The following is a 22,556-nucleotide window of genomic DNA, read 5'->3' on the forward strand; positions in this document are numbered from 1 at the left end:
ATTAGTCAGCCTATTAGAATGCAACGAAGGACGATATGAGAAAAGGGGAGTATGTCCTTAGAGACTTCAATCCAGCATTCTCCATCATCTCTCTTCATCCTTCGTACATTCAGCCACTTTACCAAGTGTCATCTACATGAAAGATGATTTGTCTCCTGACCCAAATAAACACAATGCCTGCACTGTGCACAGCAAAAAATTACTTCTGCCACTCTGTTCATTTGCAACCCTCTTTTGTTTATCCCAGTACCTCTTTCTTATATCAGGCATTCTGCTTTTACCTGTCTCAACAGAGGTGAAAAAAATATTTGGACTATTTACTTGTCAGCTTACTTGCTGAAATCTCAACGATTTGTGGTAGGATTGACAGAAAAATGCACACAAATATTTTCAAAGTTCCATTCTTTAGCTCAAGAAAATCTCTTGATGACAGACTCCTCAGAAATCCAAACATAAACACTTTGGTCCTTCTTTTGGCAGTGGAAATTAGCTCAAGCTATAAATGAAGACATAAACTTCATGCTGCCAGTTCAGTGTGTATCAAATAATAGCACAGGCTTGTTGTAAAAGAACAATAATTTCCATCTGTTTTCCAGAAGAAATTCTTTTTAAACTTTGTTTATATTGAAACTAAACTTCAGGGCTATTACCAGGGACAGAAATTTCAGCAAACTGAAAAGACTGTAATCAAGAAAGCATTATTCACAAACAAGCAGAATTTATTCAGCTAGTTCAAACGGTAAAAACTGGATTCTTCTTTCATGTCCTAACGTACTGTTAGGATGCAGTACCAGATGGTTCTCAAACGCCACATACTGGAGCTCCAACACTGAATGCAGCACCTGACCTTCTACATAATTGACGAAAAATATTGATGTAATGACACAAGTCTGATTGTGATTTATTAAAACCACTGGCAATTCCAGGCAAACTGCCAGTGTCGCAGCCAAGTGATCACATGGCATTAAGAAAGTCATCAATATCAAAGCAAAAATAAATAACATTAATGTGCAAGTATTAGAGTCGAGTGGAAGATTGGTTTTGTGAACATGATGGGCCACCTGTACAAGTGCATAAGGCAATTATGTTTAAAACCCAATTTAAAAACTGGCAAATTTTAGGGGCAAATAGACCCTCACAATGAAAATATACAACTTTTAGCCCTGAACACATTCCTGTCATATCGCAAAAGAACATAAAACAGTACAATAAATATACACTCCAGGCCTTTTAGAGTACATCCCATTCACTCAGTACACTCTTAAAATTTACTTCTTCAATTTCGTAGGAATTAGAATAGTCAAGGGCTATTTACAAATCAACACACTCTGTTCAATCTTAGCAAGCCCGTTAGCCGAAATCTTTGGTTCCAGCATCATCACAAGTCGTCACATGCTCACTACCGCAGAAATTTTAACTGGGAAGTTTTCTACTCTTTCGTTGCCCTCAATCCAACCATGTTTATATCCCTAGTATCGTTGATCCATCTCCCACCCACCCTGCTTCCTTTCCCAGATATTACCCTAACCACCTGTTGGCAAGGGTTCATGTAAATGAGGTTGTCTACATCATCATCATGGGAAGTGATGTAAAATCACATGACTACTTCACTGGAAGCCTTGTGTGAAATCTTTATTGTGTATAATTAATATCTTCCACATTATAAAAAAGGTAATGTTTGCTGACAACCAGTCCTCCTGCAATTTTTGTCAGCCTCACTGCCAGAAGCAACAAAACTACAACAAATGAACAACCTGCTAACTCACACACTTAACCATTCATTCGGTCACCTATTCACAAATACTCACACTGTATGTTTAAATTTTCCACATGGCAATTAATGACACAATCATGTCCTCCCCTTGACTCTACAGTGCCACAAGAGTGCCCCAACAGATGCTGTAGACAACGTTTCCAGTAAAACTCAGCTTGGAAGACTGAGCAAGAAATGCAAAACAGCCTGGAGATGGGAGAGAAGTCAAGTTGAACAGCAATCTGACAATGATTGCCTCTTCTCAGAAGGTAAAATAGCAGAACAGATATTTTACTTCTACCTTCAATTTGGACGATACAAAAACCTAGTAAAGGTTAAAATCAGGAGGTGAGAGGAAACGAATAACTTGGTGAAGTTCCAATTGCCAGGGAAATGGTACTGAGCAAACTAATGGAGCTGCAGGCTAACAAAAACCCCATTTCATGGTCTGAAAAGAGATTGTATAAACATAAAAACATAGATGATAGGAGCAGGAAGAGGTCATTCAACCCTTCGAGCCTGCTCCACCATCCTTCACAATCACAGCTGATTGTCCAACTCAACAGCCTAATCCTGCTTTCTCCTCATAACCTTTGATCCCATTCGCCCCAACTGCTATATCTAGTCACCTCATGAATACATTCAATGTTCTGGCATCAATCCTTCCTGTGGTAATGAATTCCACAGGCTCACCACTCTTTGGGTGAAGAAATGTCTCCTCAATGCCATCCTAAATCGTCCACCCTGGATCCTCAGACTGTGACAAACCCACCATCAAAACCATCCCCCCCGTATCTAACCTGTCCAGTCCTGTTAGAATTTTGCACATTTCTATGAGATACCCTCTCAGGTTGATAATGAAGAGTTGGGATTAACTTTTCAAAAATCACTTCATTCTGGAAAAGGTCCTACAGACTGGAAAGCAGCAATTATAATCCCTCAATTCAGGGAAAAAAAAGAGAAGAGACAATAAACTGTAGTCCAGTTTGCTTGACAACTGTCATGCGGTAGGTGTTAGAATTAATCATGAAGGCGTTTACAGGTAGGCACTTAAAAAACTTCAAAATAATGAACAGGAATCAGTATGGTTTTATGAAAAGGAAATAATGGTTAAAATTTATCGGAATTCTTCAAAGGAGTAGCATGCCCAATAATGTACTGTACTTGGATTTCTAGAAAGCATTTGACAAGGTGCTACACAACAGATTGTTGCACCAAATACAACAGCAGTGTACTGGTTAACTTATTAACATGGGTAAATATTGGCTGGCTGGTGAAAAAAGAAGTGTGCATAACTGGGTCATTTTCTGATTGGCAGGATGTGACAAATAGGGGTCCCGCTGGAGTCTGTGATGGGGCCATCTTGTTACAATCCACATCAATGACTTAGATGAGGGCAGCCAGGTTATGGCATCTAAAGATGCAGACAGCACAAAGTTAGGTATATAACAAAGTTGCAAGGAGGACATATGGAAGTTGCATTCTGACGTGGATAGGTTGAGGGAGTGAACAAAAATTTGGCAGATAGGTTGTGAGTGGGAAAATGTAAAATTGTTCACTACTAGAAAAGAACACAAAGTACTACCTAAACAGAGTACAGTGTGGAACTCCAAGGTGTAGAGGAACTAGGTGTTCTGGTGTAAAATGTTAGAATGCTATAAAGGACAGTACATTTTTTTCCTTTTTGGACTATAAACTATAACGGAAGTCAGATATCATTATATAGCTGAAATACCAGGAGAGTTTTATAATTTGGAAATATCAAGTAGTGCACACATTTTGGGAAAACAGATATTACTTTCCAAAGTTTAAAGACCACTACTTTGTTCCAGAATGGCACCAGGAACCTTTGACTTAAGGAAAAACTACCTGATGACAGACATCGGATTAGTTGAGCTGTAGCTGGTTATAGGTCTGCAACTGCAGAGCAGAAACACACCTCCAGAGCTGACAAACTGAAAATAAAATTCTCTCTCACTTCTCTCAATGTGACTGAAAAGGCAAAAAACAAAGAAGCCTACAGGAAAAAGTTCAAACAAGAACAAAACCTAGGGTCACCAATTCAATTATCGAAGTGGCGTACAACCATTGCTCTACAGACAACATGTCTCAGCATTGCTGAAATAAAAAAGAAATTAGAGAGACTACTTAAGCTACTTTTATGATCTGGTCTTTTGGTCTTCAGAATTTCATTTACCTGTCTATATTTACCAACCACATTACTTACGTCAATCTTTCGTTCGGTTTTATTCTTGAATGCATTTGGATGTATGTATTTGGGGGTTGAAAGGAGTATATTTTAAGTCACATAATAATGATTTCTTTTCACTGACATTTGTTAAAGTTACATGTTTCACGATAAATAGGACTATTTTCTATTAATGATGAAACCTAGTGTTAATATCTTTTGGGCTTAGCAGTCAGGCAAATTGATCATCTTATTGGTCTAAATGGGGTTTACACATTTTGTGGCAGCTTGTAGAACACTATTTTAGGTGCACTCTTCGCATGTACATGAAAATGTACATGCAGCAAATAATTAAGAATGCTAATGAATGCTATCTTTTTTTTAAAGGAGAGAAATTGAACACAAACATAAAACATTGTGCTCCATAGTGAGCATTGCTGAGACTGCAACATCAGCTTGTGTTTTTTTTTCCTTTACGGAAGTATTGGTAGCAGTTCAGAGGTAATTTACTAAAAGAGTAAGATTTCACATGAGCAAAAGTTGAACAAATTGGAGGTTGGTTATAAAAGATTTTAGAAGATTGAGGGTTGATTTGAGACTTGACAGTGATTAAAAGATCCTGTATTGTCGTGACAAGGTGGACACGGAATTTGTAATATGTATTTGTTCACTGGATGCAGGCATTGTTTATTGCCCATCCTGATTTGTCCTCAAATTGAATGTGGGCGTGGAATCACATACAGACCAGATCAAGGAAGGACACAAATTTTCTTCCCTTAAGGGCATTGGTGAATCAAATGAGTTTTTATGATAATCAAAAATGATCACATTGTCATTACTAAGTAACTTTTAATTCCAGATTTTGTTTTAATGTATAACATTCAAAGTTCACGATCTGCCATGGTGGGATTGGAACCCATGTACCCAGAACATTAGTATGAGACTCTTTGTTTTTAATTCAATGACAGTACCATTAGGCTGCTGCCTTCCTCTCTTATTTCCTTTTCCGGCTGAGTCCAGACTGGGGAAGGGAGGTGGGGGAGGAGGAGGATGGTATTAAATTAGGTGTCCCAATTAAGACAGAGATGAGAAGAAGTGTTTTCTCTCAGAATTGGGAGACTTGGGACTCTCTATCCCAAAAGGCAAGATCATTAAATATTTAAAGGCAGAGATTTGTCTGTTGGATGCTCAATTTTAGTCTAGTCTGAAATAAAAATCCCTTTTTCCCTTTTCTTCGTGGTCGATGCCAAGGCAGACACTAACCAACCCTCACTAATGGAACCAGACCATGGCAACCTTACCCTACATAAGTTTAGCCCAACATATAACTGCAGATGGCTAATTTCCATCTTTGATCACTCACTGTTGGAATAAAGATGGAATGACCTCTCCATAAGTTTACTACATACCCTAGATATGGTTTCAAAAGGTGTAAATTTGCCTAGTTTCTGAAATCCCCTCTCAATCTTGTAGGCTTATATTGAGAGGAAGGATAAAACCTTAAACATATGGACGACAGTTGACAGAAGGAATTGGCTAGTGGGATTTGATTGAAGGATCACCAACTGCTTTATGAGATACTGCTCCAAATTTCTTGCTGGACTTATTCCCTTGCATACCAATTCTCTTGATGCTGTTTTCCACATTATTTCATGAAATCTGTTTTGCCCATTTTGAGGATTAACATCCATTATTTTTAAACTTGTTACATGCACCTATTAATTTACTGATTTACGATCAGTTCAACAGCACAATCGTTGTTACGGCAAATATGAAAACTATTTCCAATTGATCTTCTACCCATTATTTTCTCAGCATCAAGTAAACTGATTCTTCATCGTGACTGTGCATCCTCAAATCCTTTCTCTCTGCTACCTTTATCCCAATTTCGCTCATTGGGGTTACTGTTCCAACTCCTTTTCAATTTTTGTTCTCACATAAAATTCAAATGACTCAGAGGATTTACTACTGTTGGTCACTCTGCGACCTCATTTCCATTTTGGAGAAGAAATCAAACATTAATTTGTGTGATATTACCTGACCTATTTTGTTGAGAGTCCTATGCCCACACACCGTGTCTTTAGGTTTAACTTCTTCTATTTTTCTAGATGTCTCATGTTCCCTATGGAAACGCCCTTGGTCGCTTCCATTTCTCATCCATATTTTGCCTCAGTAAAATTATGCAAAATAAAATCATATGTTTCCATGCGTAAGCCCACAATGCCTAGATGTACCTCAGTTGTCCACCTCTGATAATAAACCCACTGTCTCTAAAGTGTCAAAATTGTTTATTTGCCATCTAGTAGTGGACGAACAGAAACTTCCTCCAACCAAAGCCATTGCCTGAAAATTGCTGCAATCTTGGTGCTTCTCTGGCCTGTGATGAGCTTCCAAACCTAAAGTCACGTCATCACAAAAACTGACCATTCCCCCTCTCCCTCATATCACTTATCTGCTTCTAAAATATCATCCATACCCTTCCAGCTCTTCCAACTGGCCTCTCTAGTTCAAAACTCTGCAAACTTGAGGTAATTCAGATCTCTGCTGCATATATTCTAACTCAGAGTCTATTCACCCATCTCCATTGTGCTTGCTAACCTACATCATGCTCGTTCCTCTTCAGTATTTACAAAAGGTGAGTTTCCTACCAGTGCCATCTCTCCATGCAAACAGCAGGAAGATTAATTCCTCAAAACACAGGAGACAGCTGCCTGTATGTAACATAAATCTGCCTGCAGAACGGAGCAAAAAAAGATTTATTCTATCCTAGCAGCTTCCCTTGCTCTCTCACTCCTGCCATCACTCATTCCAGGAAAAAAAGGAGGCTAAATGCTGGAACAGGCTAGGCACCCTCCCCTCCCCAAAACCAAATACTGCTCCCCTCTGCAGCTTCCAACACTGATTTACACTCCTGACCTTAGTCACAGCCAACAGGGACCCCAGACACTGCCTCATCTCCCTGACCCCTCGAGAATATCATACACAATGATGACATCATCATGGTAGAACGTGGTAAGATCACTGTTACGTGCAGAAGCTTACTGCAGCTGTCTTATTCACAGCCAGGTGATGTCACTGGCTGCACGTGCGTATGCGCAGTGGCAACATTGCTTTATGGATAATCACTCTGATTTGCAAACCTCTCCACGGTCATGACCTTCCACATCCTCGGATCAACACCAGCTTGCGGTGCCATTACCTGTCTCCCACCACTCTCTTCATCTAAGATCTCTGCAGTTTAGCTTGTTCTAGCCTCTTGATATCTTAGATTTTAATACATAGAAATCCATCCCACCAGGAGCCAGGGAAATATGCCCTAATTTACTGTGTTTCACTTACATCAGGGCTAGCGGTGGCTGCTGTAAAGCCTTTATGTGGAAGTGGGGGTGCAATCAAATGAACCTTATGACTCTGTACAGACACTGAAAACAATGAAATATCCCTTACAAATCACTCAACTACTATAATACTATGGCTTGAAAATCTGTGTCAAACAGGGTGAAGTGTAGCAGCTTCAGAAGAGAAAGACTGCTCCTCCACAGTTGGCCCTGTTTCAGCTGTGGAATTATCTCTTTGTATCACTTCATCTTTTATGCTTTTTATTCTCTAAGATGATCCTTAGAACTACCTCTTTGAGCAAGCTTTTGGTCAACTGGAAGTGGTTTTAAATTTTGGTTGATAATAGCTGTAAAAAGCCTGAAGATGTTAGCATAATGCGAACTGTTATGATTAACGTTACTCAAGTGTCCATCATAACCTAATGATGGGGTAAAGCTTTCTGTGCACTGGTGACTGACCCTGCGCAGTTTTACCTAAATTGCTACTCTACAGGTGGACACTTCTGTTACTGCTTTTGAATTTCTCCTTTCCTGAATCTTCATATCCTTTCATTAGTTTGAAGTCACATCCAAAATCTGAGTTATCTGCCAGCAAGAAGCCAGTCCAACCCACAAGTGGAGCCCCTCCCAATTGAACACCTCCCTCGTTTTGCTGGTACCGGTGTCAGTGTTCCATGAAACAAAATCCTGTTACCCACATCACTCTTTCAGGCACACATTTAACATTCCAATCTGTGTGTCCTTACAGCAAATGGCATATGGCTCAATTATCAATCCAGTGATTATTGTCCATCAGATTCTGCTTTTTTAATTTTGTCTTGACTCAAACTCTTCCAACTGAACCTTCTTTCCGACTTCTACTTATATTGCTGGTTCCTACAAACAGCGCACAAAAAAACAGGGTCCTATCACTCCAAGCTCCTCTCCAACTTTCACTGAACATTTACCATACTGGTACTACCACCTAAGTTAAGACTGTGACTGCTTCCTGGATCAAAGTGTCTAGGTAACTGTCTTGCCCTTTGATACTCCACAATGCTTTCATCTTGGATTCTAGTTCGACAGTTCTCTCAAAATGGAGGCACTTACTGCAGATGTAATTTTCCAGAATCACAATGCATTGTACAAACTCATACATACTACAAATATGGCACACTATATTTTATGTATTTAATATGAATTTGATATTGAAACTCCTTTTCAAATTTTCCTACAAGGAATCTTTAGCAGAGGCTGTCTCTCTTTCCTGGAGCTTTTTTTTAAACTGTCAATCTCAATGAGTTTCAATTTTAAAAATTATCTGTTAGGAAAATGCAAGTCAGTAATCACATTTTTGCCATAACACCAGTGTAAGTGTAGGACTGTTGCCCTATAAAGGCCCAGTATATTCCCATCTGGTTCTGCCAAAATCTGGAGTTAATATGAACACAAACATTTTTAGTTTCTTAAGCAATTTAAATATTGCTGAAATATGCTGCAGGAGTTTCAACAAATATCCATGAGGATAAATGGGGCAATTTGCCAACACTACCTTAGGAAATAACTGTTTCACTTTTCACACTCACTTCCTCTTAAAGAGCTTCTAAACATGCTATTGGAAAAGATTATTTCAGGAGAATACATTGCACAACTAATTAATTATTAGCATCGATTTCACCTTTAATTCTGATAAGTTCCTATACCCACCACACTCTTGTTCGAAATGCTCCTTTTATGCAATACTTGAGAGCGAACTAGATATGAATTTTCCTTGAAAAAAATCAACCAAATTGTTGACAGTATTTCTAATACAATTTAAAAAACTCAAATCCAATGTAATAAAAAGGAATTTAACTTATTCTATTCCTTTGCAGCAATGGCCTTGGTCATTGGGTTTTCTTCAAAGCCATTTTACGGCTGTATATATTTTTTTCTGTTGCCAGCTTTTTTGCCCTGTGTCTGCCTTTTAAAAAATCATAGTCAGCTATTTTGAGTTTTATAGGTTGGCATATGTAATGCTACTGAACTTATTTGTAAGATATTATATAAACAATGCTCTACTGTGTTCAAATGACCTACTATTTCATATGGAGCGTTGACTTAGCTAGTCTGTATGGCATGAATGACCCCACAAAAATGTCACTTAAAAGTGATCTTAAACAATAAAGGTGTGAATTTGAATCCCTATCACTATCCTTTGCCCCGAGATTATTTATTCAGTAACATCAGCACTGTGTTACTATTTTGTCTTGATATTTTTGTAGAAGAACAAAGATTAAAATTCTCTGATTTCAAATAAATGATGATTAGGATTATCACCCGCCATGAACTTGCATCTGTTTCCTCTAATTAAGTAGCATTCAAACTTCACATTGTCAGCTTATTGATTGTAAAGTATTGTGCAGCCAATGGTAAACACAATGTTAAGTGGTTTCACACATTATGAGGGGATGCAAAATCATGAGAGGTGAGTGCCAGTTCAAGTTGGTCAGCATTGTTCAAAGCCAGTATGTAACTCTTAAATGGGAAATGAATTCTGATTGGGACAGGAAATTGACTTCAGGAGGCAAGGTAGAGGACACGCCTCTATCTACATCAATGGAGTTGAAGTGGATTTGATCAAAAGCACCAAATTCCTGGGATTAGCGATCATCAACTATCTATTCTGGTCCACCCACTACGAAGTGACAGTCAAGAAAACACAACAATTCCTCTACTTCCTCAAGAGGATACAAAAAGGAAGGCAAATGCAATGTTGGCATTTATTTTGAGAGAACTTGAACATAAAAGCAGGGATGTACTACTGAGGCTTTAAAAGGCTCTGGTCAGGCCACATTTGGAGTATTGTCTGCAGTTTTGGGCCCCATATCTCAGGAAGGATGTACTGGCCCTGGAGCAGGTTCATGCGAATGGTCCCAAGAATGGAAAGCTTAACATTTGAGGACTGTTGGACGATACTCACTGGAATTTAGCAAACTGGGGGGGGGGGGATCTCATTGAAATTTCAGAATACTGAATGGCCTGGACGAAATGAATGTTGGGAAGATACTTCCATTGCTAGGGAAGTCTAGGACCTGAGGGCACAGCCTTAGAGTGAAGGGAAGATCTTTTAGAATGGAGATAAGGAGAAACTTCTTCAGCCAGAATGGTGAATCTATGGAATTCACTGCCACAGAAGGCTGTGGAGGCCAGGTCATTAAGTACATTTAAGACTGAGATACTGAGGTTCTTGATTATCAAGGGTTACAGGGAAAATGGGGCTGAGGAACTTACCAGCCATGATTGAATGGCGGAGCTGACTCAATGGGCCAAATTTATGCTCCCATGTCTTATGGCCTGTAGGAAATTTGGCATGTTCATAATGACACTTACCAACAGAAAGCATTCTATCCAAATGCATCATGGCTTGGCGTGGTAATTGCTCTGCCCAGGACCACAAGAAATTACAGACAGTTGTGAACACAGCCCAGTTCATCACACAAGCTAACCTTCTATCCCTTAACTTCATCTATACTTCATGCTGCCTGAGAAAGGCAGCCAATATAATCAAAAACCCTTCCCACCCCAGTTATAGCCTCTTCTAATCTTTTTCATTGGACAGAAGATACAAAAGTTTAAACACATGTAGCCACAAATTCAAGAACAGCTTCTTCCGTGCTGTAATTAGATTTCTCATTTCAAATTTCATGTTGACTTCGCTCTTTGTGCGCCTTCTCTGCAGCCATAACATTGTATTCTCAATCTGTTCTGTTACCCTTGTGCATTTTGTATGGTATGATCTGCCATAGGTTCATGTGACAATAACAAATCAAATTAAAAATCAAAGTGGCCTGGCAAACACAGACAAACAAATGCACAACCCAGCACAGAGAACCTCCCAAGAGTTTCCAATGCAGCATGGAGGCCTAGGTACAGAAGCTGGACAGGAGGACAGTGTTCTTCTGTTCATAGTGTCTGAAGTCTTCTAGAGAAATAATACAAAGGCAGTGGGAGCAAATAGTTATTGCAGTCAATGACAGCAGTTAAGCTCCAAGGACTTGGATGCTGTGGCACAGAGAGTTCAATACCTTCATATGAGTGATTGAGGTCAGTGAATTCATACTCAATGACTGCGTCACACACTACTGAATTCACTGAGCCATTTCACGTTCTCAGCAAGCAACAACCTTGATCAACAATGACTCAAAATTTACATTCATATAATTACCTCAATCGCTACAGTTGGCAAATCTCACATCCACAACTCTCAGCTTGCACACACTGCCAGCTATTCATCCATGACAGGCACATACTCAAATATATTACATCATACTCAGTGACACACGTTCCTATCTTGTGCAGGTATACTATAGAAGCACATAACTAGCAGAGAACAGAAATATTTGAGTGGCCTCTTCCTGATCTTGCCACTGATGCAGCAGTTGTGATTGAGAACATAATCGGGTGCAGAGCTGAAGCAATCAAAATTCAATTACTCATACTTTCTTGTATCTCACCTCCCCATGCTAAACAAACAAATCGGATTTACAAGCTGAATCTCTTTTTTTTTTTCCCCTCTCTTCCCTAGTGCCAGCTTTCTCCTTTCAAGTATCATTGGATTGTGACCTCGTCAGGCAAGCGAGCAGCAGCAAGAAATAAAAAGAAGCAAAAAGACATGTCAAAGAAATACCATCAGAGATAGCAGAAACTGCCAATGCTGGAGAATCTGAGATAACAGGGTGTAGCGCTGGATGAACACAGCATGCCAAGCAGCATCAGAGGAGCAGGAAAGCTGACATTTCGGATCTGGACCCTTCTTCAGAAATGGGGGAGGGGAACTGAGTTCTGAAATAAATAAAGGGGTGGAGGCAGATGGAAGATGGATAAAGGAGCAGATTGGTGGAGAGGAGATGGACATGTCAAGGAGGCGGGGATGGAGCCAGTAAAGGTGAGTGTAGATGAAGAGTTAGGATGAGGGTTGGTCAGTCAAGAGAAGACAGGCATGCTAATGTGGTATACTGTATCTGCTATTCCCAACGTGGACTCCCCTACATCGAGGAAACCAAGTGAAGATTTGGAGACCGCTTTGTGGAATGCTTGGTTCACAACAAACGACTGCACCTCCCAGTCACGAACCACTTCAACTCCCCCTCCCACTCCTTGGATGACATGTCCATCCTGGGCCTCCTCCAGTGCCACAACGACATCACCCGAAGGTTGCAGGAACAGCTCCTCATATTTCTAATGGAACCCTGCAGCCCAATGGTATCAATGTGGACTTCACAAGGTTCAAAATCTCTCCTCCCCCAACCGCATCCCAAAACCAGCCCAGCTCCTCCCCTCCTCCCTAACCTGTCTGTCCTTTCTCCCACCTATCCACTCCTCCCACCTCAACCCCCACCCCCACTTCCTACGTACCAGCCTCATCCCCAGCTCCTTGACCTGTCCATCTCCTCTAACCCCATCTGCTCCTTTATCCATCTTCCATCCGCCTCTCCCCTCTATTTATTTCAGAATCCCCTTCCCCTCCCCAATTTGTGAAGAAGGGTCCAGACCCAAAATGTCAGCTTTCCTGCTCGGCATGCTGAGTTCATCCAGCTCTACACCCTATTATCTTTTATTAAATAAATACTATCATTTGTTATCACGTTTGTAGGAGCCAACTCAGATTCTGACACTGAATAATTTAGAGAATAGTTTGGAGGTAGAATCTGCATGTTAAGATTACTGGGCAAGCTTAGTCTGCAGTCAAATCCAAAAGAAACAGAAGCATAACAGCCAGCTCAACAGAAAGCAAAGTTAACCACAAATTCTACTGCAGACAACTTAGTTGAGAGTCTTTCAAAGAACAGTGTACAGGAAGAGATTGACAGGTGTGCAAACATGTTTGGTGCATTAGATATCCTGCCTGGGACTTTTGTAAGGTGCGTGAAACTGTCCAGCACCAGCCTTATGTATTGTTTTATGCAGAGCTGGGTGCTGATCCTTTCTAACATGGAAGTAATAGCCAATTTCATGAGACTACTTGCAGATCCAAACACGTTGCAGCCTGCAATGGTTAATACTTCAGATTCTACTGCAGCAGAAGCCATACCATGCTAAGTGCAGCAGTAGAAGTTAGACTGGAGTTTTGCAAACTCATCTTCCTTCTATTATGGTTGCAAATGTCTGTGTTAAGATAGCTTGCAAGTTTTCAAAGCAGCGCAGCAACCTATCCTCCAAAACATTGCTATGACTGTTTATACAGCTCCTCCAGCAATGGCAATGACATCATGGAGCACAGACATGCTGTTCTTTCATGGGATGACAAGTCATTCTCCTGTCCAAAATAACGTTTGTCTCTCAGATGGGTTTTTAGAATGAAAAACAATAGTTATATGTCACCTACCACTATTAGGTTAGTTTTTTTTATTCCAGCCTTTTGTTGAATTCAGATTTCACCACTTGTCATAGTGGAATTTGAATCAATGTCCCAGAAGCTTGATTACTAATCCAGTAACAAATGAAGTTTAAAAACTGAAAGAACTATGGATGCTGTAAACTGGGAACAAAAACAAAATTGCTGGAAAAGCTCAGTAGGTCTGGTAGCATCTGAGAAGGAAAAAAAGAGTTAACGTTTCGGGTCCAGCGTTCCTTCCTCAGAACTGATGGTGGCTAGGAAAACATCAGTTTATATGTGGAAAATAGAGAGGTGGGTGGGTAGTTCGATTGAATAGGGCCTAAAAAGAGAAGACAGTTGGGCAGAGATGGTAGGAACTGCCGATGCTGGAGAATCTGAGACAAGCTGTAGAGTTGAATGAACACAGCAGGCCAAGCAGCATCAGAAGAGCATAATGAATAGTAACCTGCACGATACATAATCGTCACATAATAGTCAGAGCTTTAAGAAGTGGAACTCTTTATAGATATGCCACATTTTGAAATCAACATCTGCAACACAATGAAGCCTAGCTGAGCTTAGATTTTATCAGCTTCAAATAGCCTCTTCAGAATTTAACCAAAGACTTGTTATCTGGAGCTTTTGAACTAATTTCCCTGCATTGAAGTAACCTTTGACTTAACAGCATTAAAACTGCTTCCCTTTCTGAGCAGCAACTGTTTTACACATCCAGTTTCAGCCGAGACTTCTGCAAACTGACCAAAACTGAAAATACAAGGCTTTTATTCCACAAGATGTAGGTATTGCTCCTAAGCTCAACATAAATTTTAGAATCTTGTCTGAAAGCCCAAAGCACTACACTATTTACTTTGTTCACCTGTACACTCTCCCAGTGTAAACAAATCCTCATACTCTCCCAGAAGTCTCTCTCTAATATCGTTAAAGAAACAACCACCATGGACACACAAACACTCACAAAATAGTCATTAAAGCTCTTCAGATGCACAGAAATCCCACAGCTGTACATCGCTAGTTCAAAACTCAGAAACCCAAAATAAATTATATTTCTATACACACCATACATCACACAAGCACTATCAAACTCAATGAGAAAATATTAAACTCCTTTAATATGGATATACGTAGCAAGATATGTCTTTGAGGCACCATCAGACAAAAATGAGCCCCGAGTGAAAGTTTAGAAGAATTGGAAAAGTGATCAAAGATGGAATCAAAAAGGAGCTCTAAAGATAGACATAAAATTGAGAAGATCCACACCCCAGCCCCCCAACGGTCTCATTGTTTGAACAAAAAAATGATGTTAGAAGCAGTTTGGAGAAGGGTCACTCAGTTCATTCCAAGGATTAGGAATTTTTTTACAACATTATTTTCTGGAGGTGATGAAAGATGGTTTATTTTATATATTAAGTTTCTTTTTTAGGATTAATGTTATTAAGACCATATATGAGACAGAGTGAGATGGCTAGTAGATTTAGAAAAGCTATTACATATCCGGCTTTTTCTGCGAGATGGTTGACTGTCAGAAAAGGTGAGAAAGTAGTTCAAAAAACTTCAGTGGAACAGTAAAAAGGATAGTCTGAGGAATATGGAAGGGGCGATCAGTTATTGGACACTTGGAATGATTCTTATGTTAGGCAACGTTTGACAAGATTTAATAAAATTATTGTTATTGGGGACACATCTGTCAGAGCATAGACAGGAGAATCTGTAACAGTACGTGTACAATTAGGCAGGTTTGTTGCTTCCCTGGCATGAGATTTAACGATCTTTCTAAATGTTTCGAGCATATTATTAAAGGTGAGATTGAAAAGCCTGAAATTATTGTACACTTTGGTAGGAAAAAAGATTGAAGCAGTACAGAGTGAAAGTAAGAAGTTAGGTAGAAGATTAAGAAATTAGAACCTAAAAGCTGTAATTTCTGGTTTACTCTCAATGCTAAACTCAAAAGAGGAAAGGAACAAAAGGTTAAAAGGTGATAAATCAATGGCTGAAGAGCTGGGGCACTGTGTGGGGATTCAGGTTTTTAGACAATTCGAATGTCTTCTGGGACAGAAAAGACCTGTTCAAAAAGGATGTGTCTAACCTAAACTGGAGAGGGAACAATATCTTCCCAAGGAGATTTGCTCATTCCATTAAGGAAGACATTATACTGATAGAATTCCTCCACTCCATCTCGCTAAGCAGCAGCGTAAACAGAAGGATTGATGGGGAAGGTTCTGAATGTGAGGAGAGCACTTCAGTCAAAACAAAAAGACAAGAGAGTCAGGGGTATGTAGTAACTGCAAAGAACTAAATTGCATTTATTTCAATGCAAGCGGTTTTACAAATAAGGCTGATAAACACAGGACATGTTTAACAACATGTGATTCGGACGTCCTAGCTATTATAGAAACTTGACTTGCACAAGACTAGCAGCTCAATGTTCCAGGCTTCATATGATATATGAAGGATAAAAAAGGAGCAAAAAAGGAGCAAAAAAGAAGGGGGGAGGGTGGCATTCTTGATTAAGGAATACATTACCATTGTATCTAGGAAAGATATTTCTGAAAAATTGTCCAGTGAAAATATATGGGTACAAATTATAAATAAGAAAGGAAAGATCACTTTGATGAGATTGTACTGTAGACTCCCCAAATAGTAAAGAGTGAAATTGAGAAACAAATATGTAGGGAGTTCTCAGATATATGTATGCATAACAATAATGGGGGATTTTAATTTTCCAAATATTGGCTACCAGTGTTAAATGTTGCGATGGTGAAGAATTTGTCAAAAGTGTTCAAAAAAATTTTCTTTATCAATATGCAGATGCTCCTGCTAGAGAAGCAGCAAAACTAGACCTTCTTTTGGGCAATAGGTGTGGGGAGGTGACTGAAGTAAAAGTGGGGTCTAGCAATCATAATTCTATTAATTTCAAAATGGTTATAACAAAAGGATAAGCCTTCCATAAAAGTTACAGCTTTTAATTGGAGTAGAGCAAATTTTAACAGTATGAGACAAAAACTTTCAAAAGTTGATTGGTGTAAACTGTTTGCAGGTAAAAGAACGTCTGACAAGTGGAAGGCATTCAAGAGTGTGATGATGAGAGTTCAGAGACATTATGTTCCTGTTAAAGTGAACAGTGAGGCTGGTAAGATTAAGGAATAACAGATGAATAAACATACTGAGGTTCTAGTCAAGAATAAAAGAAAACCTTATTTTAGATATAGGTAACTTGGTTCAATTGAGTTGCAATCAGCATAAAAACTGTAAGGGCAAAGAGGGGACATGAGATAACATTGGGAGATAAGGTTAAGGACAATCCAAAGAGATTCTACAAATACATTAAGAGCATGAGAGTAACTAGAAAGAGGGTAAAGCCTCAAAGATCAAGGAAAACGTCTGTATGTTGACCCCCAGGAGATGGGAGAGATACTAAATTAATATTTTGCATCAGTTTTTACTGTAGAGAAAGAAATGGAGTCTAATGTTTAATAACAGCTTGGGATTCTTAAAGAAATAAAGGTGGATAAATCTCCAGGACCTGATCTAATGTATCCCAGAATGTTGCGGGAAGTAAGAGAGAAAATTGTGAGATCCCTTGCAGAAATACTTGCATCATCCATAACTACAATGAGGTGCCTGATGACTGGAGGGTGGCTAATGTCGTATCTTTGTTTAAGGAAGGTTAACAGGAGAAATTCTGAGTCTGACTTTGGACGTGGGTAAATTGTTGGAGGTGATTAGAAAAGATAGGATTTATGGACATGTAGAAAGGAAAAAAATTGATTAGGGATAGTCAGCATGGTGTTGTGTGAGGAAAATTGTGTCTCACAAACGTGATCGAGTTTTTAAAGAAAGTTACCAAAAAGATTGATGAGGGCAGAGCAGCAGACATTGTTTATTTAGGTTTTAGTAAAGCCTTTGACAAGGTTCCACATGGCAGACTAATTAGCAAAGTCAGGTCACGTGGGATTCAGGGTGAGGTTGCCAATTGGGTAGATAACTGGCTTATCAGCAAGAGACAGAAGGTAGTAGTGAAGGATTGCTTTTCGGACTGAAGGCCTGTAACCAGCAATGTTCCACAGCGATCGGCTCTGGGTCCTCCTTTGTTTGTCATTTATATAAATGATATGGATGAAAACATAGTAGGCATGATTAGTAAGTTTGTGGATGACACCAAAATTGGTGGCATAGTAAAAGTTTTTTTTTCAGAAACAAAGCAATCTTGAGCCAATGGGCTGAAAAATGGCAGATGGAGTTTAATCTGGATAAATGCGAGGTATTGCATTTTGGTACAACAGACAAGGATAGGCCTTGGGTGGTGTTGTAGAACACAGGACCTAGGTGAGCAGAAACATAATTCGTTGAAGTTTGAGTAATATATAGACAGGGTAGTTAAAAACGTGTTTGGCACGCTTGCCTTCATGGCTCAGTCCTTTGAGTATAGGATTTAGTCATGGTCAGGTTGCACAGGACAGGAATATGGTGTCCAGTTATGGTCACCAGTTATAGGAAGGATATTATCAAGCTAGAAGAGGGTTCGGAAAAGATTCACCAGGATATTGCCAGGTATGAAAGGTTTGAATTATAAAGAAAGGCTAGATAGGCTGGGACTTTTTCCACTGGAGCTTGGGTGGCTGAGAGGCGACCTGATAGAAGTTTATAATGAGCGGTATAGACAGAGTTAATGGTAGTTGTCTTTCCCTAGGATGGGGGATTTCAAGACTTGGACACAATTTTAAGATGAGAAGAAAGAGATTTAAACAAAGTCATGAAAGGCAAATGCTTTACACAGAGGGTGGTTTGCACTTGGAATGAACTTCCTGAGCAAGTGGAGGATGAGGGTACAATTATAACATTTAAAAGACGTTTGGATAGAGACATGAATTGGAAATGTTTGGAGGGATATGGCCAGGAGCAGGCAGGTGGACTAATTCATTGTGAGATTATGTTCGGCATGGACTGGTTGGACCAGGTCAATCATATAAGCACGTCAGTATAGAAGAATGATAAGCACTCTTGTTGAAACAAATGAAGTCCTGAGGTTTGATAAGTGGATGTTTCCTCTTGAAGCAGAGACTAGTGGACAGAGATCAAGAACAAGTTGATCCTTTTAAGATGGAGATTGTGGTCATTTTTTTTTCCCACAAGTGTCATTAGGATAGAAAGCAGTGAAAGCTTTGTCATTGAATTTGTTCAAGGAGAGTTAGATTTTCTATCAAAAGGTAATTAAGTATTATGGGAGACAGACGGGAAAATGCATTTGTAAGCACAACCATTGAATGGTGGAATAGGTGCAGGGAGCTGTATGGTCTACTTCTGCTCTTACATCCAATGTTCTTAAAATAGATGTTTCTCACAAAATTTTCATTGCCACATTGAATGCCTCTGCATCCTGGAGAAGCTAGCCAGACTGTATATCTAAATTACCCCCTCCATTTACGTTGCCCAAGGCAAGTCATACACCACAAACTCCAGTGCTTTGCCCTAGTGGAATCCGAGTGTAGGTCCTCAAAGCCACTTAAGTTATGCTGTGCAAACCTCCTGCTGAGGGAACCAGACATTACACCAACTTCATGTCAATGGTTACTGCCTTCCAGAGATGTAGACCACAACTTCTGATCAACTTAAAGAATCTCACAGATCACTGTCCTGGTGAACAACTTTCACTGTGCATATTGCCACCATAATGCCCGCAATAGTGAACCATCTGAAAACTCGAGTATTGTGGTGACGCAGGAGGCCAAATAAACAATGAGTTTTTGCATGGTTCCTCACTCTAGGGATGTTGTGTCTCTGCTGCCCCTTTTCCATAACACTGTTTAAGAAAGGGTCTCTGAACGAAATGACCACTAAGGAAGGTGACTGTTTAGTCTGGAAGTGATGAGGTGGATGGGGCTCCTAAAATTTTCAGCTTCAGATATTTAGAGCAGCATGGTGAAATTGAGAAGTTGATCAAAAATGGTCACAAAGAAAATTGTTGTTTGACTACATAGACAGGGAGTTCCAGAATTTTGCCCTAGCAACAGTGAAGGAATGACAATATATTTCCAAGATAAGATTACGGTTTGCTTAGAGTAGAACTCGCTGGGTGATGATCTTCCAATCCATGTGCTGTACTTGTCCTACAAGATGTCATGGTCGTGAGTTTGGAAGGTGTTGTCTAGAGAGGCTGTTTGAATTTCTGCAGTACATCTGCCAGTATTGCGAATGATGATTAGAACAATCCTACAGTCATGTGAACTGATACTGCCTTTGCTAGTCCGTTGTTTTACTCATCCAGCAATCTTCCCTAACCTACAGCTCCTTATACTTCAACATAAAACTCCAACAACAGCTCTTAAAATCCACCTTTAATTTATAGAACTAGTCCAAACCATCAATAACTCGTGGTATATTTGGAATGTGAAACAATATTTCTGTAAAGTTGAAATTTCAAGAAACATTGTTTCTAAAAAAAATGGCTACTATAAAAAGGAACACATTTTTGTTTTGATTGTATTGGACATTGACAGTATTCAATGTCAACTTATTAATAGCTGCACATTTTCTAAACAATTGGAGAGAATTTGGAAGTTATTAAATAATTTATGTAAAAGAACGTTGCACAATCTTACAAGGTCAAGATTTTGAAAGAATTGTTTCCTGACTGTACAACTGCATTTTTTCTTTAATAACTCAGCTTTTCTTTGTTTCAATTAAATGCATTTGGTGGTTTATTGTTAAATTTCTTCACTATTTATTTTCTTTCAAACACAATTTCAATTTCATACACAACTAAAGATATCAAGTAAATTCAAATACAATGCATATCAACTAATGCTTTGAAATTTTAGAGTTAGTTATTAAAATTTAAGATCAAAAACAGTTGTCAAGTATATTCGAGGGAGCATCCACGACCAATCCTACGATCTTAAAACAATACGATCTGTGTGAAGACACATGCCACAGTCAATCACTATTAATGCATAACCAAGCAAAAAGTCTGTGCTAATTATGAGATGCGCTTACATTGTGAAGCAGTCATTAGGATAGGGAGAATAGTGAAGTAGTTTCACTATGAATACTAACCATTTGGCATTCCTTCTCAGTTTCCATACGCTTGCATCTTGTGTATTCAATGTAACCTTGAGGCAATATTTCAGAATGCTGAGTTGAATAGCTGTATCAAGAGTGTAGTGATGGACTTAACATTTTACAATCTCCATGCTGAAGGTTAATGATTTCTAATATCATATTTTATATTGTGTCAAGGAACAATAATTGAAGCTAACCTCATGCAGATGCTTGGTGTGACTTCATTCTGAACTAAATTGCAAGTTTAAACCAACGGATTTACCTTAGTGAAGAACTTCCCCAAGCACCATGCTTGTCTGTCAAAATGTTGATTATCTTCTGTACCAGCTGAGTGGATGTCACATGGTCTCGATACTTTGCTGCTCGTATTAGGTGATCACACATCTTTTCTTCTTCACGTCTTTCTGCTGTGTACTGGGCACACAGAGACTATTAAGAAAGAAATAATTTTTCTTAAGTATCATTTTTACAAGTACCATTTGTAATATCAGACTCTTCAAGCCAGAAAGCAATAGAGAACAGTATTGTAAATATCTGTTTCCTTGACAGTCTGTACCATTCCACAAACTACATTAATACATGTATTTTTAGCTGATGCTAATCATAAGAATGCATTACTATTTTTCTGACAGCTCCATTCTTCGAGCCATGTCCAGGGCTGGCCTACATCAATACAAAGAAGAGATCATCACTTATGGATAGATATATAGAAGATCTGATTAAAGGAAAATAATCCTTACATATTTTTATTAAACAATAACAAAATAATTTTTAATGATTTGGAAGGTTATTAATTGGTTATCTTGGTTATCAAGGAGTTGAATCAATTTCAGTTAATGGTTAACTTTTTAAAATATTGTAAAAGCAAATGGAATCACAACATGTGAAGCCAGTCTATTATGTATAGGAACTGCACCATAAGGAAATAGAACTGACTTGAAGTGAAATACAGACAATGGTTGTTAAGACTGTGGGGAAACCAGCAGATTATGTATGACACTTGGACAGGGAAGTGTGAAAATTGTACTATGTAATGTCTTGTATAAAGATTTGAGGTTTCTCCATCCCCAACAGAACTTTATGATTCATGGTGATAAAACTGGCTCTCTGCTTATACAAGAAATAAATGATCAACAACCCGATTTCCTCAAGTCCTCTTATCAATTTGTTGATTTCTCCAATGACAAGTACTACTAAAAGTTAGGGAGTCTACTTTGGATAGTCCCTGAAACCAAGCACCGGAATTGTGATTCATGATTAACTTGAGCCCAATGTTTGGAATGCAAGCAGCACACCAACTTCACAATATCTGCTCATTTGAATGTGGGCTTCATGTAGCTAATAGTAATCACACTGTTCAATGACTGCACAGATTGTACTTCCTAGAATTTACTAAATCTGCACCAAAAGGTTTAAAATTGCATTGCACAACTTAAAGGGGACATGTATTGTGGACAAATACCAGCAAGTAATTCAGAAACTGAATTTGACTTGGGAAACAATGGAGGAACAGCACGACATGGGAGAGAGTGGCTTCGAAGTTTTCAGATGGAGGCCCTGGGGCTGGTAGAAAGTAGGAAAGAAGATGGCTATTCACAGTCTCAGAAAGCCCTTGAGAACCTGTGGAAGTAGATATTCCATCGAGGTCAGTGCCAGGAGTCAAATTCCAAGGATCTGGCTGTGGTACCACAAGTAGTTCAATGGCATCTCATGAAGTGTCAGGGTAAATGTATCTGCATGTGCCATATTCTGTTAACTGTATATCTGAGATACTTTGATTCATCACAGCCATTTGACTCAGCTATCAACATCAATCAGGACTCTCAAACAACTTCAATACTCTTAACTGAAGTCTCACATCCT

The 22,556-nt window shown here is 39.1% G+C and overlaps 1 protein-coding gene across 2 annotated transcripts in view; it reads right to left on the reverse strand.

The window, feature by feature from the left end:
* The window catches only part of lrba (LPS-responsive vesicle trafficking, beach and anchor containing), an 856,602-nt gene that overhangs the window by 497,213 nt on the left and 336,833 nt on the right, over window positions 1-22,556 (reverse strand). For both annotated transcript variants that reach the window (XM_048526975.2, XM_048526966.2), the window contains exon 36: window positions 20,956-21,122. In XM_048526975.2, coding sequence (XP_048382932.1) covers window positions 20,956-21,122 — 167 coding nt within the window. The remainder of the gene's footprint in view (window positions 1-20,955; window positions 21,123-22,556) is intronic.

The sequence above is a fragment of the Stegostoma tigrinum genome, chromosome 1 (assembly GCF_030684315.1).
Source record: "Stegostoma tigrinum isolate sSteTig4 chromosome 1, sSteTig4.hap1, whole genome shotgun sequence".
Taxonomy (NCBI): domain Eukaryota; kingdom Metazoa; phylum Chordata; class Chondrichthyes; order Orectolobiformes; family Stegostomatidae; genus Stegostoma; species Stegostoma tigrinum.